General features: G+C 54.9%; 2 protein-coding genes across 2 annotated transcripts; one reads left to right on the plus strand and one right to left on the minus strand.

The window, feature by feature from the left end:
* Positions 1–44: 44 nt before the first annotated feature.
* On the plus strand, positions 45–9,296 carry COCSUDRAFT_67547 (hypothetical protein; the record flags this gene model as incomplete). Its single annotated transcript, XM_005644718.1, has 24 exons — positions 45–474; positions 585–710; positions 857–982; positions 1,094–1,190; positions 1,278–1,395; positions 1,538–1,753; positions 2,175–2,346; positions 2,498–2,608; positions 2,713–2,837; positions 2,957–3,128; positions 3,252–3,338; positions 3,496–3,652; positions 4,315–4,466; positions 4,833–5,025; positions 5,161–5,183; positions 5,254–5,462; positions 5,932–6,089; positions 6,372–6,478; positions 6,670–6,801; positions 7,252–7,441; positions 7,793–8,002; positions 8,246–8,472; positions 8,790–8,963; positions 9,171–9,296. Exons 1-24 carry the CDS (start codon positions 304–306, stop codon positions 9,294–9,296), a joined length of 3,579 nt encoding a protein of 1,192 aa, XP_005644775.1. The 5' UTR covers positions 45–303.
* Positions 9,297–9,452: 156 nt separating this feature from the next.
* COCSUDRAFT_48657 (hypothetical protein) lies at positions 9,453–27,634 on the minus strand. Its single transcript, XM_005644719.1, has 39 exons — positions 27,296–27,634; positions 26,886–27,052; positions 26,627–26,728; positions 26,349–26,507; positions 25,782–25,930; positions 25,585–25,596; positions 24,442–24,524; positions 24,115–24,309; positions 23,819–23,982; positions 23,454–23,685; positions 22,825–23,150; positions 22,232–22,301; positions 21,707–21,872; positions 21,220–21,417; positions 20,677–20,894; positions 20,178–20,379; positions 19,589–19,795; positions 18,665–18,930; positions 18,083–18,257; positions 17,736–17,917; positions 17,139–17,373; positions 16,615–16,721; positions 16,018–16,241; positions 15,526–15,700; positions 15,112–15,265; positions 14,806–14,921; positions 14,432–14,581; positions 13,933–14,121; positions 13,192–13,747; positions 12,931–13,056; positions 12,662–12,778; positions 12,483–12,586; positions 12,219–12,341; positions 11,749–11,947; positions 11,519–11,523; positions 11,073–11,242; positions 10,617–10,827; positions 10,116–10,376; positions 9,453–9,930 (listed from the first exon to the last, which is right to left on the minus strand). The coding sequence occupies exons 1-39, from the start codon at positions 27,542–27,544 to the stop codon at positions 9,763–9,765; spliced, it is 6,912 nt and encodes a 2,303-aa protein (XP_005644776.1). The 5' UTR covers positions 27,545–27,634; the 3' UTR covers positions 9,453–9,762.
* Between the last annotated feature and the right edge of the window lie 156 nt (positions 27,635–27,790).

Raw genomic sequence — 27,790 nt, forward strand, 5'->3', positions numbered from 1 at the left:
TGGATTCATGGTGTGATCGAGACCTTCTTGTTACTATTCAAACTGGAAGAAGTACAGGTTAAAATTCTCTCACAGACATGTTACATTGCCATCCATAGAGATCAGTTCCTTAAAGCGATGCGTGGTGGTGGGCATGAAGATTGCGGTGTAAAACGTGGCTTGCAGATTCGATTCTTTCTCCACTTTGCACTAAATATGTCAGATTTTAACCGAATTTCACTGCAGGTTACATCGAAATATAAAAGAATGCAGGTGCTTGATTTCTGAGATCTGAAGCCCATCTGAGGCCCACCCAGCCAACTCATGGCTGAAGAAGAAGATCCAGCTATTGCTGTGGAGGAACAATTTGAGACGACACGACGATTCCTTGATGAATGGCTGGGCCAGCTTCGAGACACAACCACAAGGCTCAGAAAGCAGGCCAACACAGTGGGAAGCCTGCAGCTGCGGCAGCAGCACTTTGCTCCCTGTCAGGTCACTCCTGGTATCTGTTAACGCTACAATGCTCAGCTCGTCATGCAGCATGCACTACTACCAAGTATCGACACCATGCACACCAACTTTGCCCGGGCGCTGTGTGACAGATCACCACCCTGCCAAAGGAGTATGACAATCCAATGGGGCTATTGACCAGCACCAACTCGGCTTTCTCCAAGCTGGCCACCCTGCTGGCATACCTGGTCCTGGACGCCGAGCGGCTTGTTGATCAGGTCAGGTTCATCATCGACCAACATTTTCTCTCCAATTACATTCAGGAGAATGCTGTCAATGCCTGTGCTCTCCTTTCAGTCACATGCGCTGGTCCCATAGGACATTCAGCCTAATGATGCAGCTGACTCGTGCTTGCTGGCTTCAGATTGAGCGGGAGTCGTGCCCAAAGCTGCTGATGTTTGGGGAGCAGTCGCTTGCACCCCAGGGGAATGAGGAGGGGACCATGCAGATCGCTTTGGCTTCCTTCCTACCATCCCTGCACCATCTTCAGGTGAGCAGCACAGGCAACGCCTTAGTGCCAATTTCTCACTACAGCCCATGCTACCAATTTCATTGCTTGGCCAAAGATCGGCCAGGTTTCTCACACCACTGTTGCTGACAGGTGTTATTGGAGCAGCTTGAGAGGGTGACTGTCAATTTGCTGGCCCAACTGGGCGCCCTGTGTGCTGAGCAACTGCGAAAAGCAACTATCTTGCAAGGTATGTCTGTAGTGCTGGTGCAAAGGTGTCGCGTATTTTAACACTTTGTCCATAAGACTGGAAGACTTACGATTGTGCTTTTCACAGGCCCACATGCAATCACAGCATTTATGGGCGTGGCACGAGCTCTGGGCATAATGCTAAGTCTTGACTGCATCCTCGCACGCAACCGCCACCTTGTGCCTGCCTTTGCAATGCTTCGCAGGTCAGGAATCTGCCCCTCCCTCCTTTATAGTATAGCCAGGACCCTATTGCCCTTCTGCACAAGGGTCGCCCAGGCATTGGCAAAGGCCTTTCAGCCCATGATCACCTCGGAAGCTGAATGGAAGGATTGACGGCTTGCGCAGATTGCTGCACACCTCTGTCTCAGAGCCTGACACACTAAGCGGAGAGGTGCCGGCCAATGTGGCACAGCTCCAGGCGGCTGTGGCGGCTCTGGAGGAGCAGCTGACTGGCAGGGGCATCTTCAGGCGCTTTGTCACCGCCCAGACCTCTCGCGGCAGCCTCAGCCACGAAGCGTGCTCCTCTGCCAGCTTCCTCAGCGCAGCAGCTGGCTTCCTGAGGTGCACCTGTCCTCACACCATGATTGCCCATACCTTATTGGTCCGCCCAACCTAGACGAGCGCCAGAGAAAGTGGGGACAGTATTTTTATGGCCTGCCCAAATCCAAATCGATCTGCAGAAGCACGGGCCGGGGAGCTCGATGCAAATCCACTAAATCAGGAGATAAAGAGTACAGACCAATTTTTTTTTCAGCAAGTGCCTACGTGCAGACCACTCTTGTTCCGTGCATCACTTTCATCAATAAAACATCTGATTGGCTTCCTCATGGAAAGGTGTTGCACTAGAGGCACTTACAGTCATGCCTTCAATTCTGTGTCTGGTGCTTTACTTGTAGAGATGTCAAAGCCAGACATGAAAGCATGTCAGCACCAGTTTTGATTCTTGAGGGAGTGTTGTAAAATAAAATAAAATTGACTGCAGGCGGGAGGTGTCACTGCGCATATCTAGGATTGATGGGCCCCAGGAGCGGCCGCAGGACCGCAGCGAACTGGTGGACCTACTGGCCTTCTCAGTCATGTACAGCCGCCTGTGCAGTGACGAGGCGCCCTTTGACAGGAAGACCATGCGCCTGATACTCGACATCCACGGCCGGGTCAGCTCCCTGCTGCTCAACTCATACAGTGCTTCTCTCAGCTGCCATGGCTCCTCCTTGACTTGTGAAGTTTGTACACATTGTGGAGCTTCTTTCCTGGCTGCGCCTGGGAGTGTCATAACTGACTTAAACTTATGTGGCTGGTGCTCAGGTGCCTGTGCTTCCTGTCTTCTCAGACGTCATTCTGCAACCGGCCACCTTCCTCTCTCAGAATCTGCCGCCCTCGTTGGACACAATTGTACCTCCCACCTACGCCCGTCAGGTAATCCTCTGAAACACTGTGTTGCATCTCACATCGCTTGTGCGCCAGTTCCAACAATAAAAACAACTTTCTCCCATGGTGAATGGTAAGTCTGCTGACCGCAGGCAAATGCACAGAGGGAAGCGCAGCTCGCCAAGCTCATGGGAGACTTTGAGCCGCACCTGCAGAGCGCAGCCCTGGCCTCAACTGCCTGGCTTACCCACATAGACGCTCTGCTTGCACCCCAAAAGTAAACTTCTCAGCATCCTCCCACTTGACAGCGCTCCTTAGCAAAAAGCAACCTGCTCAACAAACGACGATCCCTCAGCATAGATGGTGCAAGATGGATACGTGCTGTTTGTCTTGCAGGAGTCAGGAGGTGTCTCTGACACGCATGGGGGCAGCGTTGGTGCGGGGCTTGCATCTTGCGGCTGCGCAGAAGGCGCGCCTGCACACGGCCATCTCTCTGCATGCCGTCCTGGGCGCTCCCCTCAACCGCGCCGCCCTGCGCCTGCTCTCGCACAACATCTGCCTGCTCAAGGTCTGCCACCCTTGCTTGAATCATATGCAGCCTCGTCTCCTGCCTTGTGCATGCAGTCTTACAGGGAGTCTCCGATGATGTGTTTGGCATGGTGCACTGATTGTCTTGGCTTGTCAACTGCAGGGCTTGCAAGATGCATTCGACCGGCACAGCACGGGCATTGCCGAGATGCTGCCTCAGCTTGTCACGCACATCAAGTCGGCTGCACAGGTAATTCCGTTCTGATCCCTCATGTGCTTCAACCATAAGCTTTTTTGATTTTGGTCTCCTGTCGCCATTTTACGCACCATGAATCCGACAACCCTGCACGGGGAGGTGAAGAAGAAGACACACAATATGCTGAAAGAGTGTGCCAATACGGCTGCAGGGTCTGCTGGCGGCGATGGCTGCCGGGCTGCGCGCAAAGCTGCGGCAGATGCAGAGCGTGCAGCCGCGGCTGCAGACGAAGGCGCGCCGCGAGAAGCTGCATGCAGCCATCAGCCACGCCACCACTGCTGTGCAAACCGCCATGCGCATCATGCAAGGTGACCTCTGCACCCCTGTACATGCACTTTTTCTTGCCTTTCTGGTGTATCAGTTTGTCTGCACCTAGTGCGTCCTGGTCTGCCTTAAAAATATCCTGAACACCATAAGGCCTCAGATGATTTCTGGTGGGCACCCTGTTGCACAGCAGGGATGCTTGACAGCAGTCTTGGCTCAGTCTATCGTTCACTCATTGTGCACGAATCAAAATACCCTCACATCTCCGGAAGATAAGAGATGTAAGGCAAACAATTATTGCTTGCGAATGCTTTGTTTGTGTTTGCGGGCAATTTGGAAAATCAACACACCGTATAGTGATTGCGGTAGGGAAGACCCGGAATCCCATGGGATTGACATATTATCGGAGGAGGCACTGCCAAGACAGGGAAGGCTGAAGGGGACTTCTTGAGAGGTTCCTGCACCGCACCTAGCCTTGAAGGCTAGAACAAGCGTGTAATGATAAGACTTGTAATACCCCTCACCTAGCCACACTTGACTGCATGTATGCAATGTGATCTAATGTGCTCCTAGGCCGGAGGTGTCTTGTATGTTTTACATGTTTCACTCACATTGCGAGGCAGCCCTTCTTCTTGAATTTTGGCGCTCGCTCTGCTTTGATGCCAGCATACGATTTTCTCTCATTTTGATTGAGCGGTGCGTGCAGGGCCGGTGTCTGGCGCGCATCTGGTGTCGCTGGCGCAGTGCGTGGATGCGGTGGAAGCGACTGGGCAGGTGGGCGCGTCGGACCTGCAGCGGCTGGAGGAGACGCTGTATGCGCTGCGCACGCTCGCCTACCTGCAGCCCAACATCAGCCAGGTCAGCTGTCTTGTTAAGTGTTCTCCACACAATGCATCGTGCTGTCCTTCTTTTGTACTGTCACTGCCCGATGCCATCCACCGAAGCCCACCCAGACTTGCGCTGAAGAGATGTAATTTCATACCTGAGGATGAGCGAGAACTTTTAGATCTCACCAAAAGAAGAGCAGTGACACAGAATGGCTCATAGTCATTACTGCGCCAGGGCCCAGCCTGCATGCTGCTGATCCCTCCAACCATCATGTGGCATGCTTGAGCACTGTGGATAACAGCTTTCCCTCTTTCCTTAGCTACCCCTTTAATTGCCAAACCCTTTCGCTTCGCAGCAACTGAAGGACGTGTATAATTGGTGCATGGGTGGCTGCAGGCGACGAGCTGCGCGTTCCTGTACTTCCACCGGGAGCTGCTGGGCGCCAGCCTGGCAGAGGTGTGGGCCCACCCCGAGGAGGCTGCCAAGCTGCCGTACCTTCTCGCAGCCTTCTCCGACGCCCATGACCTCATCCGCACCTGCTCCCCCGACCCAGCCACCGCCCACGAGGCGCGCCACCACTCCTTCCTATGTATATAATTTATCGTCATTGCCTCTTTGTTGAGCAGAATCACGACATTACCTGAGGCTTTTATGGGGATTTGAGCTTGGGTACATCGCCCATAGATCACCCTTTGTTGGCTCGGCCTCAGCTCCTTGTCAGCAGTGCGGATCGGCAAGAGCCCCAATGTGATGTGGAATATTAAGGAAACTCAACAGGGGTTAAGGAACCCATGGGAGGTGTCGGCTGCAATTGCAGGCATACGACGACGAGATTCTGGCAACGCTGCAAGAGGCGGTGCTGGCTCCGATGGCGGGCCACATAGAGGGCGACCTGCGCATCCACCTGCACGCCAGCCGCCACACGGGCGCCCATCTGGACCCCGTCAACGACCGCTCCCTGCGCAGCGTGGCGCCCCTTCTGCGGCTGCAGACCCTCCGCCTGCTCACCCGAGCGCTCAGCATCAGGTCGGCCCTTTTGTACCATGCCTTGGCACGCCCACGCGCTGTTCCTGCTTCTGATCTTTCACAACAAAACTGTTTTAGTAGGTTTCCATACAGGAAATTTGGCCCCGGCTGGCGGGGGGCGGTACAAATACTGAGCACCGTGCCCACGGTTGATTGGGTCTTGCTTGGATCTGGCGAGTCCAACAAGGGGTAGGATTGTGGCAGCCTTTAAGTGCAGCTTGTCTGCAGGACGCACCTTACCTCTTGGCAGGAAAAGCGTGTAATAATTCAGGAAATGAGTGAACAGGAAGGAGTCTTGCATGGGAGAAGCTCTCATGCATCTCCTGTCCTTCTGTTCTTGCAGCGCACACAAGATGCTGATGATCAGGAGGACCGGACCTACATGGTAAATTTTGAGAACTCGAGTTGGACAGGATAATCTTTTATTCTGCTAACACATAAGGTTTTCGAGAAGAATATGCATGCACAGGGAGTATGTGGAGTCCACCATGACGTGCTGCTTCCACCGCTTTGCTGGAGTGTCGCCAGGCTCGTGGCAGACGTACGCTCGGCTGGCGTCCCTGGCCAAGGAGAAATATGGGCTCCAGGTGGCAGCGCCCTCCCTGCCAGAGCGCAGCATCAGCCAAGGTGAAGCACGCATGTCTCCGATGCTTCAACATTCATTTGCTGTAGTGAAGCAGGGGTAATTGAAAATCATGGCTTTGCATAACAGGCAACAAGAACGCAGAACTGTCCTCGATGACAACCAGTGTCATGCGTGGCTGAAATTAACCCCAGAAAAGGGTCTCTAAAAAGTGTCTATGCTTACTGCGGTGGTGCATGCTTGAATGTGCTGAGGCATAGAACAGACAACTGACGGTGCACCTGTCAGCGCTTGAGAGCTCAGTGATGTGGATGTTCTTCTCACAGGTGTTGATGTGTTGGAGCTGTTGCGTGGCATCAGGCGCTTTGCCACGTCCTATGCATTCAACTTGCCAGGGCAGGTGTTCATCGAGCGAGTCAGCGCTGCTCGAGAGGTGATTTTCCGATCCACCCTGCTCTCAAGAGGCGCTGTATTGCGTTCTAAGACCTGATGTTGAGCTTCTGCATCAGGGAAAGGACTGGCCGTGTATGCTTCCCAGAAGTATATTCAGGCAGGAGAGAGCTCAAACGGGCTCTCTATTCATTGTGTTGGGTGATAATCAATGGATGGCGTCTGTGTGCGCAGGTGAAGCACCTGAACACGTTGGGAGTGGAGCAGGTGGCGGCCGCCATCCATACGCAGGGCCTGGGCCTGGCAGACAACGCCGTCAACGCGGCATACCAATTCCTCGCCCGCAACTTCACACTCCTGTCGCAGGTCAGTCAGTTGAGTTCTCCCAGTGTGGGCTGAAGCTTGTCACAGCCCGCCGCTCTTGCTTGATGAGCTTCATTTCCAAGCACCAGTCCTCCTGCAGGGCTGAGGCCAGTTACAGGCTAGCGTGTCTGGTTGCATTGCATCACTGGCTGCCCCTGTCCTTGTCAGCACTGTAAATTGAAAGTGCACAATTTCTTTTTGGCTGCCTTTGCCTCCTTCTGCAATGCAAAAACCTTTTGAATCTAGGCTTTGTCTGCTCGTTTGTGAGCCTGCACTGGTATACCATGAGGCTTTTTGAGAGTGGGCAGCTCCCCTATTCTACTGCTGACACATGGTGGATTGCCTGAAGACTTGCAATTCAGTACTGAGCCCCCGGCTGCCTCTTTCTTTTCAGCAATGTAAACTCGTGTGAAATTTTGGACTCCAGTTTTGAGCCCACCCCGGCGCGCGCAGTTTCTGTTCCAGGACGCGGTGCGGGCGCGGCTGGGCGTGGAGGCGCGCGTGTTTGCCGAGTCGCGCAGCAGCGGGGAGGCTGGCCCTTATAGGATGGCGACAGCGCAGCGCCTGGCAGCCGACTTTGCGCGCCTGGGCAGCGCCCCCGACGGCCTCTCCTACCTGGACCACCTCCGCAAACTCATCACCGGTGGGGCCCTCACCTTCAGAAAATGGCTTAGCCCTGCAGCAAACTTTCTACTCTCCCTTGCATAAGTGGACTTTGGAGCTGGCAATGTATGTGGAAAATGTTGTGTTGTGTATGCAAGTATTTCTCTTTGTGCTGTCAGCAGCCCTTGTTGGTGCCCACACCACAATTGTTCCCCTTTGCTTGTGCTTTTCTATAGGCTACATCCTGACACTGGAGAAGTGCTTGTTCAGACCTGTCTTGGTGGTCATTCTCAATTTCTGTCACAATTCTGTCCCACCCTGCTTTCAAGGCAGCGCAAGATTCATAAGTACCAGATGTGTCTGTGTTCAACAAGCCGCTGCGAAATTGCAGAGGTGGGCAATGCGATGGGGCTGGTAAGGCTGATGCGCGCGGGCAGCATGCACTACTGCGCAACAGCCATGCGCCAGCTTCCCGCCGAGGAGGAGCCGCACTCCTTCGCGGCAGCCGCCCAGCAGCTGCCGGAGCCGTCCGACGCCCACTTGGCAGCTGCCCACACCCTCGACGATGCCCTGGCACAGCTCCGCACCCATGCCTCTGCCGGTGCGCTCCTCAAAATAAGAGCAGCTTCAAATCCTGCTGCTTGCATTCACAGTATTTTTGAGGCCGTGTCGCTGCTCACACGTGTTTTTACTGTTACAACTTCTCGTGGGGAGGCTGCCATTACAACAGTACTGTACTGATACACCAGACCTGCTGAATTTACTGTCCAAATCTACCTTAATCAACATTTCAGGTTGCTGCGAGGGGTTGGCTCGCCCCAAACTATATCAATGGGTGTGGCAGGCACGGACTACTTTGCGATGCTGGTGCGCGTGTTCGCGCGGGAGGTGTTGGACGCGGGGCATGCGCATCTGGCGGGCTTCCATGCGCTGGTGCCGGCGCTGAGCCTGGCTGCGGTGGAGGCGGGGCTGCTGGCCAAGGAGGGCCTTGCGCGCCAACGCCGCGGAGCCGGCCCCGACGCCGCATTCACCGACGACGGCTTCGCGCTCGGCCTTGCCTACCTGCTCAAGGTGGGCCCTGCCTGCCAAATTTAATGGGCAAAGGGTTGTTTAGGATGTTGTATATTGTGCCACCTATTAAGCCAACTCTGAGGCACATGCTCAAGCCATCAGGAGAATTGTGTTCACAATTTAGTCAGAGAGATCAGAGACTGCTGCTCTCCAAAAGTCTCCAGGAAGGTGGAATTTTGAAGGGTAGAGGTCCTATTTTTCAGTGTCTGCGCCTGCTCATGTCTTCACATATCCTGCACCCTGCAATTTCGACCACGTGCCATCTGCTGATGCATCTCTCCTGTATTGACAAGATGTGTCATGGGCTCGGAGTGCAGGTATTGCAGCAGGATGCGGAATTTGACGCGCTGCAGTGGTTTGACTCGGTGCGGCATCACTACACGGCGGAGCGGCTGAGCACGAAGAAGGCGGCGGAGCAGGCAGCGCTGGCGAGTGCAGAGCGCACCGGCATCGGCCAGTGGCTCAGCGGCCTTGTACTCGGCGAGGGCAAGGTGATTTCCAACAATTTTCTCCGCACATATGTGTCTGTTTCCTACTGCAGCAATCTGGGTAGCGTGTCCAGCTAGTCCAGAGACAGTCATGCACCACATGTCATCTGGTTCAGTTTGAGCTACTGGGAGGTCTTGCAGCCTCTGGAAGCTGCTGTTTTGTGGCGTGCTTAGGATGAAGAGCTGAATATCTAATTGATGCTGATACAGGAGGAGGCGCCGGCAGAGGTACAGAATGCGGTGCTGCTCCTAGCCAAGACAGACAGGTACAATGCAGAGTTTGAGCTGCTGCGGAATACCCTGGCATGCGCACGCGTCTGCTTCTGTAGAGCTTAATTGCATGTGTAGCGCATCTGACATGTATGTGGTGATGCGAGCTGTTGCTCTAGCGCCCAAGAGGGAGTGTAAATGTTGAAGCTAGTGGCGTCATCAGAGATCAAAGTCAGTGACATCATCAGGATTCAAAGTCAGACATCCAACAGCGTTCTCACTCACTGTGCAAAGCGTTACAGTCAATTATCCCATGTGCTGCTGCAAATGATGGATTACACAGATAGCAATGACAATGGTCTCTGGCAGGCCAGCATTATCCAAAAACGCTCCTTAAGGATTTAATGCAGATAGCACCTTCTGAAGGCATTTCCACAAATCCCACAAGATACAGATCCTGCATGCTCCACAAGTTTATAACACTTGGTTCTCGGTCTGTTCAATACAATTGTCATCACGCTTCTCTAAGAACTTTGACGTCCGCCACCAGGACTGCTACCAATTAGGACTATGCCAGGACTGCAAGTTTCTCTCAAGTAAGAAAGTCAATGGGATCAAGATTCTGCAATGTACCAGCTGGCACATGCGGAGCTAGCAAGAACAGCACAGAGAATTCAGAGTCCATGGCATCTCCAAGCTCTTTCCAGACAGCTTCGGATCCGAGTGACCTTCCACACTGCGCCTCCAGGGATGTCAACACCTGCACATGGGCATGTATCAAACTTTTACTGCTGAGAGTTCACAAGTTTGTGAGACATAACTGTGCAAAAAATGCTCTGAGCAGGGCAGACACAAAGATGTCACAGCTGTGCTGCCACAGTCATCCATCTACTCTTTGTTCAATGTTTCGGATACAAAGCAACCTCGCTACAACATGCGCCACACCTGGTACAGGGTGTTTCCCAGCAGCGGCTGCAGCGGCTGCCGGGTGAGAAGCTCCGCGCAGCGCTGCATGCCTTTTTGCACGGCAGGCAGCCAGTTATGTTCTTCTTCATCCGCAGCACTGCTGAAGAGGGCCGCGGCCGCGTACGGCGCCAGAAGCATGCGCGACAGCGGCGCGAATGCGTCTTGGTGGTGCGTCAGGCCGCCCGGCCAGCTGACCCGGCCGTGCATCTCTGCCAGCCTGCCACACGTCTCCTCCAGATCCTGCAGCATTTGCGTGATTTTTGTTCAGCCGGACATGCTCGGTAAAGGTTCTATTCAACGCGCCTTGCTTCCCAGTTTGGCGGCAACGTTGGATTCAGCAGGGCTCCCCATGGAAGAGGTGTTTCGCTCTGGGCAGGGGACGTCAAAAAATGAAAAAGTAGATGAAACCATGTATTTCGAGTACGGTAGAATGCCCCGGCCTAATAGGTGCAAGAGGGTTGATACAGAGAGGGGTTTCACCTGCAGGACCTGCAGCAGCCAGGCCGTGAGGGCGGCACTGAAGGCGGCCAGAGCAGGCCCCTGCAGGCTGGAGCAGAGGGATCGCAGCTGCCAGGCGGCCAGCTGCGCGGCAAGCAGGGGCTCCTCGTGGTGGTTGTCAATCTCCTTGTCAAACAGTTTGCGCACCGCGCCCGGCTGCCACTCCCTCTCCAGCGCCCCCCGCCCCTCCGGCCTGCATGTGACGTTCACACACTTTTCTTTCGTCTTTATAGTCAATGCAAGATCATGAGCAGCAGTGAGGTCTTCTACCATCACTGAAACACAATGTTGGCGCCATCTTGGTGATCAACAGGTGAAGAGACTTCCTGCAAGTGACACTGCTCCACAAAGAGTTCAATACAATACATACAGAAGAACAAAGCCGGTCATAGTGAGTTACAAATGGGGAAGGTTGTCTGACAGAGGAATGCAGGGCACCTGTAGACCCAGTGCATGAGCTGGCGCTGGAAGGCGGGCAGGTGACCGCAGCAGCGCCCCAGGAACTGGAACGCCTGTCGCTCTATCTGCTCCACGTGCAGCCCCGCGCAGTGCACGCCCGCCACCGCCCCCATCGCATCGCCCGCCGCCGCCGCCGCCGCATCCCTCACCTTCCCAGCCACACAGCCACACAGCCTCAGACACTTCTAGGACTTGCTTTTCCTATTGCTTCGGTCCGTGTTCAAGGTTCGCGTACTGGTCAGTATCGTGTCAGAATTGGCAGTTTGCTGAGAATCATTCAGGCACAGCGGATGCTATGATAAACAGGCACACACAGCAGTGACAAGTATTCTCTGCGCGATATCACTGGGCTAGATGGGATGAAGAAAGGGGAAAGGGAGGCCACCTCATCGTCTTCGTCCTCCATAAGGTGCAGTGCCACGTACCAGGCCTCCAGGGCAGCAGATTCCAGGTCTGACAGCTCTGCTCACAATTCAACTCCTCAGGCATATGCTTCCACAAATCACCAACAATTTGCAGGACTGGGATTTTTCAATCTTCCTTCACAAGAATGGCTGCCATGGGGCCATCTCCTAAGCAGGTGCATAAACACCAGTTGGGTCTGGCTTTGGCATTGCAGCAATCAATGGTCCAGCGAGAGATGCCCCAACAACACCTGGGGTGGATGTGCATGGCTCCTGCTCCGCAGGCCTGGGCAGAGCTGTGAGGCAGGCAGATGACTGCAGCGCTGTGACAGCTGCCAGCCGCATCTCGCTAGGCAGCGACGCAGCGCTGAAGCTCTTTAATGCTTCCAGGAAATCCGCAAGCGCTGTGCACGGCCCTGGCAGCAGCGCTGCACACCCAGACTCGCCGTCCTGCACACGCACAACGGCTGCGTGTCAGCAGATGGCTGCAGCTTCAACAGCAACAAAATTTTAAGCCTCTCTGCTAAGACAACCTGCAAGTCAGTCTCAGCGTCAAGCTGACTGGTCAAGGAATCACTCATATGCACATCCTAAAGTGCCCCGTAGCACAGTCTGCTTCAAAAGGAGACGTTGCAAGAGCCATAGACCCAGCTGCGGCAAGTATGATTAGTTATTCATGTCAAGAAGGTCTAAAGAGAGCATGCTCAGAAAGTCTGCTCACCTGCGCGATGCTGAGGCGTGCCAAGTCTGCCTCCATGTGGGCGACAGGTGGTTGGCATTGGCTGAGGGCAGCAATGGGGCCGCGCATGGCTGCTCCCAGGCCCCTCAGCGCCCTCTCCTGCACCTGTAAAAGAAGCCACCATTCTCAGACAGCACGCTAGCTTGCCCTGCACCGTTTGACACGGTGTACACTTTCGGTAGAGACACACATCTGATTTCCTACTTTCTATGCATCAAAAATTTAGGCGCAGGGTAGGTGGCAGACCTGTGGATGCTGTGCCTCGGTCAGCCGTCGCTGCAGAGCGTGCACTTCAGCCCATGCCTGCTCCGCCCCAGCGCCCGCATTGCTGTCCGCGCTACTGGGTGCACCTGCAGCATATGAGGAGCTGGCACCCTCTTGGTGCTGTTGTGAGCTGAACTGCTGAAGACGCGCTGAGGGCTCACAGGCATCCGCCACGGGGAGTGTCAGTAGCTGCAGAGCGCGCTGCGTGGCCTTGTGGTGGGTCTCCCGGGTCATGTGGCCCCTCAATAGTTCTGCCAGCCAGCCAGGAACGCCTCCACCTGCCCATCAACGAATCTTCTCATTCCCTACCTTAGACATGCTGCAAGTTCTGAGACAATGAAAGCATGCATGGTGTGCACTCACACACTGTTTGTTCGGACGGTGTGAGAGAACTAGGGCCTGCCAAAAGTGGTCTGTGGTGGCAAAATACCTGCTGAGAAGCGGCGGAGCAGAGCTTTGAGCGTGGTGGCACGGACGTCGTACAGGGGATGTGCAAGTGCTGAGGCCACATCCTCCTCACGCAAGCCGCTGCATGCCTCTGAGAAACTTCCGCTGCCTGCACAGAAGGACGACAGGATTCACACCCTCTCACTCTTTTTGAAGCTGTTTATAAACCAAACCTCTGCAGCGCCATAACCCTGCAGGCCGGGTCTCATGCAAGGGCAGGAGTTTAAGAGATCAGGCAGCCCACCATCAGACGGCGTCTCTGCTGCATGCTGTTGTCTGAGCAGGCCATGCAGAGAACCACCAAAGAACAGCAGCGCAGCCTCCTTCAGGAACAGCGAGCGCATCGGGTCGGCCGCGTCCGTGCCAGCGCCCCCCAACGGGGACCCCCCGGCCACCACCGAGGGCCCCGCGCCCACCACCGCCGCCCTGCAGCACTCCAGTACCGCGGCCGCGAACGCCGCCACGGCCGGGCTGCCCGCGGCGGGCTCGCCGGGCAGCTGCTGCCTGCCCGGTACTGGCTCCTGCTCTGCCCGAGCCTCAATCACCTCCTCGCCCTCTGTGGCGCTCATGGGTGTAGCGTACGGAGGAGAGGGCTTCAAGATAATGTCGACCAGAGCTGCCGCGGTGCGCAGAACCTCGGTTGCTATAGCGGCCGGGATGCGGCCATCGGCGCGCATCAGCTGCCGCCGAGCTGCCAGGGCCGCTGCTGTCTGGTTGATGAGGTCATCACGCTCAGTGGCTGTTGCAGAGGCTGGGTTCCTCTCCAGCAGCAGCCGCGTCTGCAGTAGGCGGCCATGCACCTATATGCCAGAGCAGCAGACAATTTGAGCACAGCAAGTGCAGATGGAAAATCCACCCTTTCTTCGCCGTCCCTATTGCACACAGCACCAATGTGGCTCATTGTACACTGGCTGCACAGTGCTCAGCTTTGATTGTTTGTCAAGCATGAATCGTTGCCTCGGTGAAAAATAGAGTGGCAACAAACCTCGTTGTGGTTTGCAATGGGTGCCTGACAGGGGACACCATCCAGCAGCTCCATCAGTGTTGTGCAGAGTTCCTCAGGGGCAATTAGGGGAGCGAGTGCGCGCGCCGCCAGGTGTCGAACAGCCAGCGGCCGCGCCGATGCAAACGCCTTCACCACTGGGGCGAAGGCTGCCGGCGTCAGCAAATCCATCTGCGCAAAATCCCTGAAGCTCTCAGCACCAGATGTATACCATGCGCATATGCGCACTGCTTAAACAGATATCAATTTCAATAACAATATCAATCAAGAGAAGCTATCTTTTCAATTTCAGAAATAGGAACTCCAAATTGAAAGTGCTGCAAGGGATAAGTTCCATTGCTTAGCACAGCATGCATGCGCAATAGCTTGCAAGCTTTGCATAGCCTCAAGAGTGCCCATGCGTGAAAGCCAGAAGAGCTTGGCAGCGCGCCTGAGCGGCGTTGCGGCTGTGCAGGGATGGGCGCAGCCGGGCGAGCAGCACAAGAATGGGGTAGAGCGAGGGGTGCAGCTTCGCAGCGGGAGACTGCATGGCAGCGGCTGCAGCCTTGAGCTGGTCCAGCAGGTAGGAGTGCAGCAGCGGGAAGCGATGGAAGAACTCCGCCCCTGTGATAGCCCTCTTTGGCGCCTCACCCTGCATGACAGAGACCCTGTACTTAAAATGGCAAGCAAAATGGCAATTGCAGCCCCTTGAACTGCAATTTAGATCCGAGTGGTACTCGATTCTCAATACCGAGCATTGTGACACATCAATAGCAAGACGATTTTTCTGGTTGTGGGCAGTTGGGTGTCCAATGACAGACAATGAAAGACAGTGAAAGTTGTGCATGACAACGATTGGGGTGGGGGCTGCAGCACCTTGAGGACGTTTTTGAAGCCCACAGTGCGGACGACCAGGGATGTGAATGTAAGGGAGGCCGAGTTGCGGATCTCCCACTCACTGGCACTCATGCCGCCAATCGCCGCTGCGACGCCTGCATCATGACTCGCCGGTTACTAAACCAGTGCATAGCAACATGACACGCTGGCACTCCTCCAGATCAGCAGCAAGCTGGCAGTCAACACGCCACTTTATTTGGTGGTTCTGATGCCACTCGAGCCAGGTTGATTAGGACAGGTGCAAGAACATCAGATCAAAATGGGGATAAGAAGGTGAGGCAGCACCTTCAGCGAAGAAGCCAGAGGAGTCGGTGGCCAGATTCTTGTCGTTGAAGGCCAGGCGCAGGACGTTGAAGGCGTGCACGCGTGGCCACGGCTCCGGCAAGGAAGTGGCATTCGCAGTGCGCAGCAGCTCTGTCATGCCCGTGTGCAGCAGCGTCTGCGGTAGCAGAGTAGCACATGTTCAGACTTTGATTTGTACTGTGAAATGCTCACACGCATGAGTCCACCATAACCCCCCTTCCGTGGAAGCAACATGACCTCTGTTTGACAGCCACGGTGCCTTGACTGACCCATGACCGGCTTGCTGCCAGTTGGGGGAATCACATCAGGCTGAGGAGAGGGAGATATTCCAGGAGGCAAGGGAGGACATCAGTATGTAAAGGGCAAGAATGCAAAGGGCCAGAGGCTGATGTGCACCTTGTGGGAGCCGATGGGCTCTGCGAGGAAGAGGGCGACAAAGGCAAAGGGCAGGCCTCCGGAGCGGCGCACGATGTCGTCGCGTCCCTGGCCGGGCGCTCCCACGCGCTCCAGCAGCGCCACCAGCCACCGCCCCGGCAGCCTGTTCAACGCCGGGGCCGGCTCCCGCAGCAGCCTGTATGGGCAAATTATTGTCACCGTAATGAAGTGCTTGGGAGTGTACAATATTATGCCTTATGCGCAATGCATGTAAAGCATGCTTCTCAGCTGCTGATACCATCTTGCTTGGCGGTTCTCGATCAAAGTGACTCCATCGGCAAGACATCCCAGCAGTCACTTGCATGCTGACAAAACTCTGATAGTCAAACAGAGACACCAGTGTCCTGCTGACTATGATGAAGCACGGCATATAACTTTAATGTCAGTGACATATGCAAGCGATGTGGAGCGTTTTGCTCAATAAGAGGGACTGATCACTGGCAGAGGGCAGACCTTTCTGACAGCGCGATGAAGCCAGCCTGTGCCTTCTCGACGGCGCCATTGTGCTTGATGACGCCCATGCAGTGTATGAGGCGCTCGCCCATTCCGCCCAGCTGCACCGCTTCAAAGAACGACGACTCCGGCGCCTCGTCACGTGACAGAGGAGCCTCCCGCGCCAGGCAGCCCAGCAGCAACGCCACCTCCTTCAGCGTCAGCCAGCAGCCCGTCACTATCACCTGCGCATCACCATTCCCAGTCAATTGTGCCCCTTTTGACCTATCCTGCAGGGGGTATTTGATAAAAAGGTAGTCACTTGTACGCCCTGCACCCTGATGGCCGGCACCAAGCTGCCCAGGAGCAGCATCACTGACTGAGCGTTGCTGGTCATGGCTGTACATCATGGGGCAGGCCAGAGTCTTCAATGTGCTGAGACATGAAAAGGACTGCAGCTCTCGACTTTGGGCAAAAAGGGGTTCCCATTGCCGTTGGCAACACTATATGTCTCAGCAGAGGCATTTGATCTGAGGCCCAAGGCAAGGCACAGACACTGAACATGTTGAAAGACTTGCCGCAAGGGCTTTCAGAGAGTGCTCTCTTTGACCAGCCCACCTGTGCTCGAGGTGCCAGCTGGGCATCATTGTTGCTGTCCTCGCCGTCTGAGTCATCCTCCAGGTCCTCGAAGTTCATGTCCGACCCGTCCACGTCCATGGCGCTGACTGCACACCCCACCAGACTCCTCACCATTCCATCAGTATCTCCTTTACAATCTATAGTTTGAGGCTACCAGAGCAGATCCTCCAAGCAGTCACCGCACTGCGGCTCAGCTTTCATGCAAACCCCGCTACTCACCTTGGTAAAATTTACAAACAAATCCCCTTCTGCAACGGTGTTTTCACCATGAAGGCTGATTGCTTCTTCGCCTGTGCATTGCCAGGCAGCAGAGCTACCGAAATCAAGGAGCATGGGTGGTGAACAAGATCGCACTGGCCACTGGCCCAGCACATTTAAGCACAGCCTGCTAGTACCCTGAAGAGTTTACGGGGAGCAGGGTCCCACTGGGCATTTGCGCAGCATACAGTCAAGCAGAGCCTGCTATTTCCATGAAAAGTAACAGGGAAGCAGCAGGGGCGCACTGGCCATGGTCTCCTGGGGTGTGGACAGTGGGTGCTGGGCGGTCTCGGCCGCGCGCAGAAGCAGGGAGAGCACGCGAGCGATCCAGGCCTGCATCTGGCGCAGCCGCGGAGGGTGCGCCTTGGCTGCCTGCCAGGGGATGTCTGGTACCAGGTAGCGCAGCGACAGCAGGTTGCCGTGCGCCAGGCTGTGCCGGCACGCCGCAGCAAAGTCCTCCTCCGATTCCACCACATCCGCCTGCGAGCAGCATTGTGTACGAGATGAAAACGCAATTAATAATGAACCTAAAGACAGTAATGTTTTTGTAGCAACATGCCCTTGGAAGGATCGTGGGTAACACCTCAGAAGGGTGTTTTGGTGTGAATCTGTTTCTCTGAAACACCTCGGAGAGCTCCCAGGGAGCCATGTATTTCTGTCATTGGCACTTTCTGCACTTGACTATGCCTATAGTACTACTTACTCTGTCTCTCTGACAATGCCAGCTGTTGAGTCCTCAGGAGTTGGAATCATGGTAGGGCCAGTGCCAGTCGTGCGTGCAAAAGACATGGAAGTGCACGCCCTTGGAGAAGGGGTGTCCATCGTTTCGGCACAGCAGTCACCTCCAAGCAGTCGGCAAGGCTCTGCAGGTGCGCCAGGGCGGCCTGGAAAGACTCCTCCTCTGCGTCAGCCTCCGAGAGCTGCCGCTGGTTGTCCACCGCGGCCGAACCGTCCGGCCTGACCTGCACCCTCCACCGCAGCTGCAGCACGTACTTGCGGAATACCAGGCTCTGCAGCCGCGCGCCTGCACATTCACCACGGTCATGCCTCAGTGAGCAAGCCAGTGACGTACGCGGCTCCACAGTGGCATTTTGAATAAAATGTTCAGGGAGAGAGCATTCAAAGAACCGGTCTTAGTACACGATACAGGGTGGCATCTGAATAACTATGGAGAGGGAGAGGGGCGCACCGGCATCGCTCTCGCGCACGCGCGGGCTGGCGACGAGCTTGCGCGCCCACTGCAGCAGCGCGGCCACCTGCGCGGGCGCCTCGAGGCCCGGCAGCGGCGCCGGCAACGCCATGAGCGCCTCGGTGGCCGTCTCGCGCAGCTTGTCCCAGCTGTCCACCACCGACCCCAGCAGCACCTGCACCACAATTGTTTCAACAGAACCGCTCATGAGGGCCAAGTTGTCCTTGCGTAGAGCAAGCCCAGTCTGACAAGAATGCAGATAATGACAGGCAGTCATGGCATAACGCGGCATGCTCTATGCAGGAAGGACACTGTAATGATTACGCCGTGCTGGCAGCGCACAAGGGCCAAGTTGTCCATGCATAAGGTAAGCTATTTTTGGCAAGAATGATGGAGGACCAGCGTCCATGACCAAAATTGCTCACCCCATGCAAGCTCCACCGCCCAGTAAGTGTTGTCATGCATCCTCGCAAATCAAAGTCATGCCTGGCAGCAATGGTCCCACAGTACAAAACAAAGTTATGCGGCCGGAAAATTTACCAAAACAGGCATGGAAAGCAGAGCGCAGGAGCCTGCCTGCACGGTCTTGGGCCCAAGGAAGCCTGGGCAGAGCAGGTGGACGCCCTGGGCATCGGCCGTGCGCAGGAGGTCGGCCAGAGAGCCGTCGTTCTGCTGCCCGATGCCCGGGGAGGAACAGCGCACGGCCTTGTCTGGGGTGTTCCACACGGCCAACAGCGTGTTGAGCAGCAGCATGGCCAGGAACTTGCGCTCGAAGGGCGCCCCCGGGTACAGCGAGCCCTGCAGCGCGCGGCTCACCCACCGCGTGAACGCCGCCTGCTGCCTCAGCCCTGCCAGCGTGCATCGCAGACCTCAGCACGTCACTATATTTAGCATGATTATTGTGCACTTTTCCAGTCCCTAGAGATCTAGGATGTAGGTACGTCCAGCAACATGTGTATCAGATTTCTCCATTTTATGCGGTCATGGCATCAACTTCTGCAATGGACTCCAATTCCACCCCTACGTAATCAATATTATGTATATTTGGCACGATGGATATATCTGACCATGGCAGATTGTGTACTTAGCCCGCACTTCTTACTCGACGATGTAACATCTGAGAGAACATAATTTTCTCGCAATGAGGGTCAAGGCTGCTAAAAGATATACACTGCAAGCATGCGTTTGGTCTGTGAGCTTCACACAAATGGACATTGATGCTATCAGGAGGCACTTCTGACAATCTACAGCGGCACGGTACATATGACAGCTTGACGTCAGCCAAAAGCTGTCACGCGGACCGCGGCGCTACAAGACCGTCAGAATTGAGTCTGGCAAGGGAACCTGATATTCTAGCAACAACCTCGTGTATCATATCCCAACAATAAGTAATTTTGATCTTTGGGATACAACACATGAGGGGCATGCTAGAATGTCAAAACAAGCACACACTGCAAAGAAATGGTCAACGCAGCAAGGCATTGAGGTGCTGTGACCAGGCGGCACCTGCGAGGTCGTGCGCGCGGTCGGCCGGGTCGGCGTTGCCGGGGGCGTCAGGGCGCGAGGCCCAGCGGTGCAGGACGCCGTGCGTGCTGGTCGCCACGCGCCGCAGCAGCTTGCCCACGAGCGTGGTCCATTTGTTTCGCAGCGACGTTGACACGCAGCGCATGCCCAGCAGCAGGCCCCTCGCCACCAGCCGCAGCTCCAGCGGACCTGCGCCAATTCAGGCACATCCAAACAAGTCAGCAAATATGTAAACCACAAGCTAGGACGTTCTCCTTTTTGTGGCGCTCGCACTGCCTTGTATGGCCTTGATTTCTGCCTGTGTTGAATACTGATGATGTGGACCCTCTTCTGCACTTGAGCGCTTTCAAAAGCATGCCCCACATCAGCCCAAATTGTGAGTGAACTTTTACAGGAATGCACCGTATATTGTGTCTTTGCAGCATGCCAAACATCTGCAGCTGGCGCGGTAAGTTGCTCCAGACAGCAAGCATGTGCTTTCCAAAAAGCACCACGTCTGTGGCCCCAATCAATCAATTCTTCAAAAACAAAATTCTTTGCAGGTGGGAGCGGGGGTTGTATATCCACGCACCCGGCATGGCGGTGGTTTTGGGGTGCACGCAGGCGAGGGTCATCGCGTCGACGAGGAGGCCCTCGTGCGCGTGGCCGATGGCGCGCTGCAGCAGGGCCTCCGGAATGGGCAGCGCCGCGTGGCCGGGCACCTGCACCGCGTCCAGCTCGCGCACCAGCTGCAGCTGCCGCGCCACCTTCAGCACAGCTACCAGCGCCGCCACCTGCTCGCAGCACATGTCACATGCCTCAGATCACCTCCTCGTTGCATCAATGCATCTCTCTTACCATGCACTGCCTGCATTCTAGCGCAAACAAGCACAGTGGCATACCACAGCAGATAGGACAGCTCGAAGGTTCCCTGAGGTGTCACAAGATGCGCAGCAGATGGCATCAGGCACGCTCGGACCTATAAGGAAGGGACTATCCTTGGCGCCAATAGCAGGTATTACCAGCTGATGAGACACAGAAGGCATTGAGGGTTGCACAATGTGGATCAACTGTCCATTGGATTTGATCACCTGGCCGTCCGGAGAGGCGCCAGGAGCAGGGGTGGCGAAAGCAGGGTCCAGGATGCGCTGCAGCAGCACCACAAGGCTGCCAGAGTCCATGCAGAGCGGCACCGGCAGGCCATACACCGACACGTTCGTCTGCAGCCGCTCGTTCGCTGACGTCAGCGCTCCCAGCACTGCAGGAAGCCAGGCGTCCCTCCACTGTCCCATCGCTTCATCCTGGCTGCCTGTTTAAACCAAGCTTGACAGTAAAATGTCGATAAAGCACAAGACAAGCTGCTGCCTCCCTCAACGTGCGGAAGGGCGATCTGCAAGGCTTCCTCTAAAGGTTTTATAAGAGCAAGGGCTGCTTGGAGGACTATAATTGTACAGAGCCGTGGCCCACCAAGCTTTGATCCTAACCAAGCTTTGCACAGCCGAACTTGCCCTTATCAGCAGCTGATACAACACTGGCAAGGAGAAAATCGCCACGGCAGAGATTATTGCCATAAATTCATGGTAGCAATCACCACTTGTCCTCACAAGAGGGCTTTCTCAGGAGAAAGGGGGCACCTGATCTAGCGAGACACTCGTGGCGCAGGCTGCCCAGAACGGCTTCCAGGAGGCCGGCGGCTGCCGGGCAGACAGCGTCACCAGCCATGGCGTTGACCGTGTTGCGGATGAGCGCCGGCTGCAGCAATAGCAGCCGCGTCGCTCCCAGCCGCGATGTCAGCGCCCTCAGGGGAATGTACTTGCCCTTGCGGTGTCCGCCTGCCAAGTGTAGCATCGTCAGCATAGGGTATTCAGCACCAACTAGCCGGCAGATGCATAAACGATGCATGCTCAGGCATTGATTATGTGCAGCAAGAACATGGTCAGTCAGCATGCAATATGAGCGATAGCCACGATACAATTGTCTCGACTCTGGCAGGCATAATCGAGCAGTTGTCAGTCATGCATGTAACACCTGTAGCCTGGTGCAAAGGCTCATGCATTCACAGTGCTGTAAGGTTTCCGTAGGAGCAACATCCAAAAAAATTGTCAATGCTTGGTGACTCACCGGCGTTCATGATTTCGCGGGCGGTGTCCTCGAGGAAGGCCTGGGTGGCTGCCCCTGCCTGGGCGGACAGGCCCAGCGCAGCAGCCTGCTCCTGTTGCACCTCCTCAATGTCCAGCAGCGCATCAAACGCTGAATGTATCTGCCTCACCGTCTGTTGGAGAGGCTCCTGCAAGCAGAAATGAATCACTGTTGGACACACTGTTGACATTTGCATCCTGTCTAGCGCTCACTGTGGGGCGCACTATTCCCTCCTGGGAAGAAGTCACTTGTCAGAAATGAAATGCTCCATTCTAAGAGAAGCAGGGGAGGGCCTCACCTCCCAATTTGCCCACAAGATGCTCATGACCCGTGAGCGAGCGTGGCTGCTCAGCAGAGGCACCAGCAAGTCATCAGGATCGGTAGGAGCCCTGCTGGCAGATGCAAGGGCGCCTGCTGCTCTTGTGGGGCCCTGGTCTGAGGATGTGCTTTCATCACTATCAGATTCCTGCTCGGGCTCACTCCCATTCGACATGACTGCATGCGCACTTTGAATGTTCGATAACTGTGTTTGGCTGTCTGTTGCTCTGGAGGCCGCTCGGTGAGACCGTGCAGCATCCTGCAAACACAACACATAGACCTCACACATGTGCCCTTGTAGCAGCTGGCAACATGCATGCAAGTCACATGCTTGCATGAACGGGTGATTCATTGGGCTTAAAAGCAAAGTCCAAAATCCATTGCACAACCAAAAACTTGTGAAGGTGCCCACCTCCAGGCAGTCTTTTACGCGCTGAAGGCACGTGGTGAGCAGTGCCACAGCATGGAACTTGCTGTGAGCGTCCGGCGCTGTGGCTATGGCAACGCACGCGAATGGTAGTGCGCCATCCACCAAGAAACACCACTGCCCCTCTCTACAAAGCTCGTCGGCATCCCCAGACTGACAGGCATCTCTACCTTCCCGCTCACTGCCTCTGCTGTCAGCAGATCCCCGAGCCTGCTTCGGCCCTGTTGTGCTCCGCCCTTCTGCACTGCCTGACTGCACTGTATCGGTGCGTTCAGACCCTGCCTCTGCTGCAGGCGTCCATATTGCGGTCACCTCAGAAAACTCCAGCGCTGGCAGAGGCGCGCAGAGGGCTGACCGTGGGAGCATAGAAAGCCAGCCCTTGAGGGCGCACACTCTGCTGAGGGGGCCGAGCCGGCTGAGCTCAGCTGCAAGTGGAGTCCCCCGCGCCCTCAGAGCTGCCTCTGCTATCCCTGTCTCCTTGGACGGCACGCTGCCATCCTGTTGACAGCTGTCTGCTCCAGAAGAGTTTATTCTCTTGTCTGTCAGTGCGCCCTCAGGCTGCCACAGGCCTGCTGCAATTCGTGCGGCGAGTGCGGCAGGCGGGACTGCAGGGAGCAAGCATGCGCTGCCCAGCAGCACGGCCGCTGATGACAGCGCCTCCCGCGCCACCACATGGGGAGTCTGCATGATATGAAACGTGTGAATGCTAGCCTAAATAGCGGTGCAATAAAGTAAATTGGCTGATGACCCAGCATCTGGGCCAATAGGAAAATGCTGTTTGTCTCCCTCTTTCATGACATGGAGGAACAGATAAACCCCAATGAAAAATTCAAGTCTGCATAATGTAGAGGGAAAAGATATTGTAGAGGACTTGTAATAATCCGATAATTGATCTGCAAACTCAGCCTTTCTGCTCTGTGCAGCACGTAGCGCAGCTGCCATGTAGAGCCAGAATAATATGGACGGATGGGAGGCTGTGGTCACCTGCAAGAGCAGCAGCATGGCCTGGGCTGCTGCAGCAACGGCTTCGCGCCCCTTGGGCCCTGCCTCCCCAGCGATGTACCCCCCGTGCATCTGCAAGATGGCGTACATGCCGGACACAGCATCTTGCACCTCCTCTGCTGAGGACTGCATTATGCGCAGTCCAGTGCTTGCTGCTTCCAGCACGTCCAGGATGCCAGCTGCCAGGACAGCTAGCGCCCCCGTGCACACCCTCCTGTGAACAGTACAAATTGCTGAATGGCCCAGTCTGTCCCAAGAACAACAGGAAAAGCTCACGCTGCATTGAAAATAACAAATGTGAGACATGTTCAGAGAGGTATGTCATATTTGCCACTGAGGACAACAACCTGAGCTTTGCGCTCATGGGCTTGTACTCCAGCAGTGAGAACATTGTGTCGGCCAGAATGGCGCGGGGCAACTGCACTTCGCTCTGCGCTGATGCAGGAGTGCTCGCAGGTGTAGCACCGTTCGTCAGCTTCCTGGCATTGTAATCGCTGACAACAGCCAACACCTGCACAGTCGCACAATGACTGCTTGTCACCCACGGCTAGTCACTCGACGGCTTTTTCTCCTATTGACAATGCAAGATGTAAAGCAGGCATGCCATGCAAGGGGCAAGGTTGAGGCTGGGCCTGGCCAGCACCTTGTCAAGTATGGCGTCTTGGATCGCAGCGAAGCGGTTTGACGGGAGGCGCTGCAAGCCGGAGAGCAGCTGACGGTGCACCGGCCGAGAATTCTCCAGGAATAGCAGCTCTGCCAGCAGAGAAAGCAGCCTCCTGTCTGCCTCGCATGGGCCTGCCTCGCTGTCTGGAATCGCCACCGTCTTGCTGCAAATCCCCTGACCGCCGCAAAACTTGTCATGTCAAGTCTGGCTAGAACGCAGGGCCTATGAGTCCGGTGTGAGCGGATGAATTGGACATCAAATCTTGCATGCACGCAGACACGAGGTGCACTACGTTAAGTGCACTACCTTTAGAGCGTCCACCTCCTTGAAGGTCGAGTGGAAGCTGATGAGACTGCCTAGCTGCTTCGCAATACCTTGAATACTTGCTCCTGTGGCTTTATCATGAGCTAGCCTCTCCACCTAGCCATAGACAGCCAACATCAGGCTCCCCAAGTCGATATCTGATTCACTTTGGCTGGAGGAATGTACATAGCTAGAGCCCAGCTGCAGAATTTGGTCCTGCCCAGGCTTGGCACGCAGTCCTGAAGGGGTGTCTTTACACCAATGACCCTAATCTTAGAACTATATGTATAATTTCCTCACTAAATGAAGGAAGGGTAAGTTTATGTAGGTTTCTCAGACAGTAAGCAGCAAGAGCTGCACTGGACCGATCCACACTTAGATGCCAGACTTAATTCAATGCAAGCTAACAATTGAAACTCGGCCAACTGTGAGTGGAAATCATACGTCCTGAGATTAGGATACTATACAAGATTTGATCGCCGATTTGCATCAAGGATACCTCTACAACAAAAGACGAAGGAAAGACGATCCCAGTCACGGCCCATCGCCTCCTTTTCTGCTGCTTCGCAAATTTAGTTGCCATGGTCCAATACTTATTGTTCACCGATAAAGGGGATATTCTATTGCTGGCACCAGAAGTTTCTTAATGGAGAAACAGGAACCGCTTGACACTGTGAGTCATCGACGGCTGGGTGCCAGGTGGACGCAGATCAAGGGCCAACTCTTTCCATTGTGTGCAGTAGTCAAAGCATGAGCAGACTGGAAGCCAGATCGTTACATCACCACTGTCTTCAGGTCAGCAGGTCAGCAAGAAGAGCAAATCCGAGCATTCTAGCAAGCAAGGTCAAGAGTTCATTTCAAGCATGCGCACAGCGCCAGATGTCCACAGTTTGATGCTCACATTGTATTAGTAAGCGCGATAATATGTACCCAAGGCATAGCCTCATATGAAGAAGCAGCAACTAGAGATGCTCTCTGTACAGCACACTCCAACAAGTCACGGGGAACATCGCATGTCAGTCAAAATTGGACAGGCCCTTTTCTTTCTTGTAGAAAATTACAGGCCTCGTCTTCACTCCTCCATGTAGGCATCCAGGTCCTTGTCCAGGTCAGCCTGAGACACTACGCGTCCACCACGGCGCTCACCGCGACCGGCGCCTGTAACAGTGCACAATTGACCGTTGTTAATCAATGATTACTCAACAGCGCAAGCCTGCCAGTCTCAAATGCAATGTCTAGAACATTCGCAGATCAGCAAATACATATGATAGCAGTAACCATTTTGACAAGTGATGATCAGTTTATCTGAGCGTGGAGATGTATCCTAGTTCATGAAAACGCACCGCCGCTGCGGAAGCCACCGCCGCCGCCGCGGCCTACGCGCCGGCCGCGAGGGGCCCCCATGGCCCCGGAGGCAGCTCTCTGGAAGGAGCGTGTGAAGGCCACGTTGCTGCGCATGCCCGCGCCGTCCTCTGCTCCACCAGCACCCACCCTGCACCGTCCCTGGCACCGTCACATAAAAATGCGGTACCATTACAACGGAACTGCTGCAAAAACAGCACGATACGTATGACACCAAATTTCATCTGAACTCTTCATGCACAGCACAATCAAGACTCTGCAGCGTCAACTCCAAGGGAAAAGGGCTCGACTGCACAGGTAAGCTCTGCAGTGGTATGATTTATGCCCACACAGCTAGCTGTGTTTCAAAATGGGGATATTCAGCCTGTCCCTAGTAGCTGCACCTCAAATGACATCACAAAAGGCTTTGTTGATACTGCATGTTTTTCCTGCCACAAGGCAAGGTACGTCCTGCAGACAAGCTGCAGTTGAAGGCTGCCACAATCCTGTCCCTTGTTGAACTCGCAAGACTCCAAGTATGACCCAAGCAATAACAGTATTAGGCCCACCTGATGCCGCTGGCCAGCACCCGCTCGCCACCCTGGCTCTGGAACAACTCAATGCTCATCGCCTGGCCGTCCAGTGCCACGTTGTCAAACTGGCTCTTGGCCTTGAGCGCATCCGCCTTGTTCTCATACACCACCTCTGCTTCGCCAGTGGAGCGTCCACTGCAATGCACAGGAAATCCCTCATGTGAATGACATCCTTTTATACCAGCCCATGAGACATAGCAAAGGACATTGCAGAAATGTACTTCAGGAATTGAGCGGCAAAAATGACGACTCACCTTCTGTCCCAGTGGATGCCTGCATACTTCACCTTCCCACAGCTCTCGAAGAGCTCTTTGATGTCATCATCTGTGACTCCGTCTGCCAGGTTCGTCACCATTCTGCAAACAACAAACAATCCTCAGCTAATCTTTCTCTCCAGGTTGACTGCTTGTGCTCGTCCTTCCAAGACTGATCCACAACTGCCCACTACTGGTGTGACGCACAACCAGGGAGAAGCTGCCTGTTCGCAACATTTGGGTCTGTGTTTGCACTCACAATCTGAAGCCATCAGCTGGGCCACGCATGCGATGCTGCAGGTTCCGCCTTGGCGGCCCCTGCTCAAGGTCATCATATAGATCGTGCCTCCACTTCTTGTTGCCATCCAAGACTTCAGGGTCTACAGGAGCCTTAGGTTCCCGTGTTGGCATCGCTTTCCTCGGGCCCTGGCAGATCAAAAAACGAATCAATCAAGTAAGCAGAAAACAGCAGACGGATTTGACTGATTATGGTTTGGCAGCAGTGAACATGCAACACGACAGTCAAACCTGAGGCAACTCTGGGAAAGTAGCACAAGCAAATGCAAATCACAGATTAAGGCGGCAATCCCGCTTGCGTGAACAACATTGTGCCTGGCAACGCATTTGCAAAGCGTTGAATCAGAGGCACGAAATTCAGCAGGAAAGCACCTGTCCCCGACCGATCCGTGATCCACCAGCCTTGCTGACGCCAGAGATCTTCACCACAACTCGGAGGCTGTCAATGGGAAGTGTCCTGCCCTCTCCCCTTGTGCCCGCCTTTGCCGTTTTCCTGCCATTCTTGCGCTCATCACGGCCTCGCTTGCTACCATCGCTGTCCTTGGCTCTTACATTACCTCCCGTTTTTGACTTGTTCTTGTTGATGATGTCATCGAGCGACATACTCAAGACATCTGCCATGGCTTCTAACTTGCTTCCTACTACCTAACAAACGCGTTGAGGAGCTGGGTTTTATCGCTGTCACAAAACAAACAACAGGCTCTGATATCACAAATATTTATTCCTATGTCAATGCATGTGCAAAATGGTCAGAATGATGAGCAAGGAAGCTCCTAAGGTGCGTTATTGTTCATACCCATCCGAATCCCCCGTTGAAATCGGGGGGCCCGGTGTATCGCATGCAACCTTGGCCAAGAAAATTACGTG

The sequence above is a fragment of the Coccomyxa subellipsoidea genome, assembly GCF_000258705.1.
Source record: "Coccomyxa subellipsoidea C-169, whole genome shotgun sequence".
NCBI classification, from domain to species: domain Eukaryota; kingdom Viridiplantae; phylum Chlorophyta; class Trebouxiophyceae; family Coccomyxaceae; genus Coccomyxa; species Coccomyxa subellipsoidea.

What these genes read in the sequence shown, in the direction of transcription:
- COCSUDRAFT_48657 (XM_005644719.1), bottom strand. Translation starts at nt 27,544, where the DNA reads ATGGCAGATGTCTTGAGTATGTCGCTCGATGACATCATCAACAAGAAC. An exon ending in CACGGATCGGTCGGGGACAG is followed by an intron (nt 27,053 to 27,295) that starts GTGCTTTCCTGC and finishes TTGATCTGCCAG; the next exon opens with GGCCCGAGGAAAGCGATGCC. An exon ending in CTCATGCACTGGGTCTACAG is followed by an intron (nt 10,828 to 11,072) that starts GTGCCCTGCATT and finishes CGTCACATGCAG; the next exon opens with GCCGGAGGGGCGGGGGGCGC.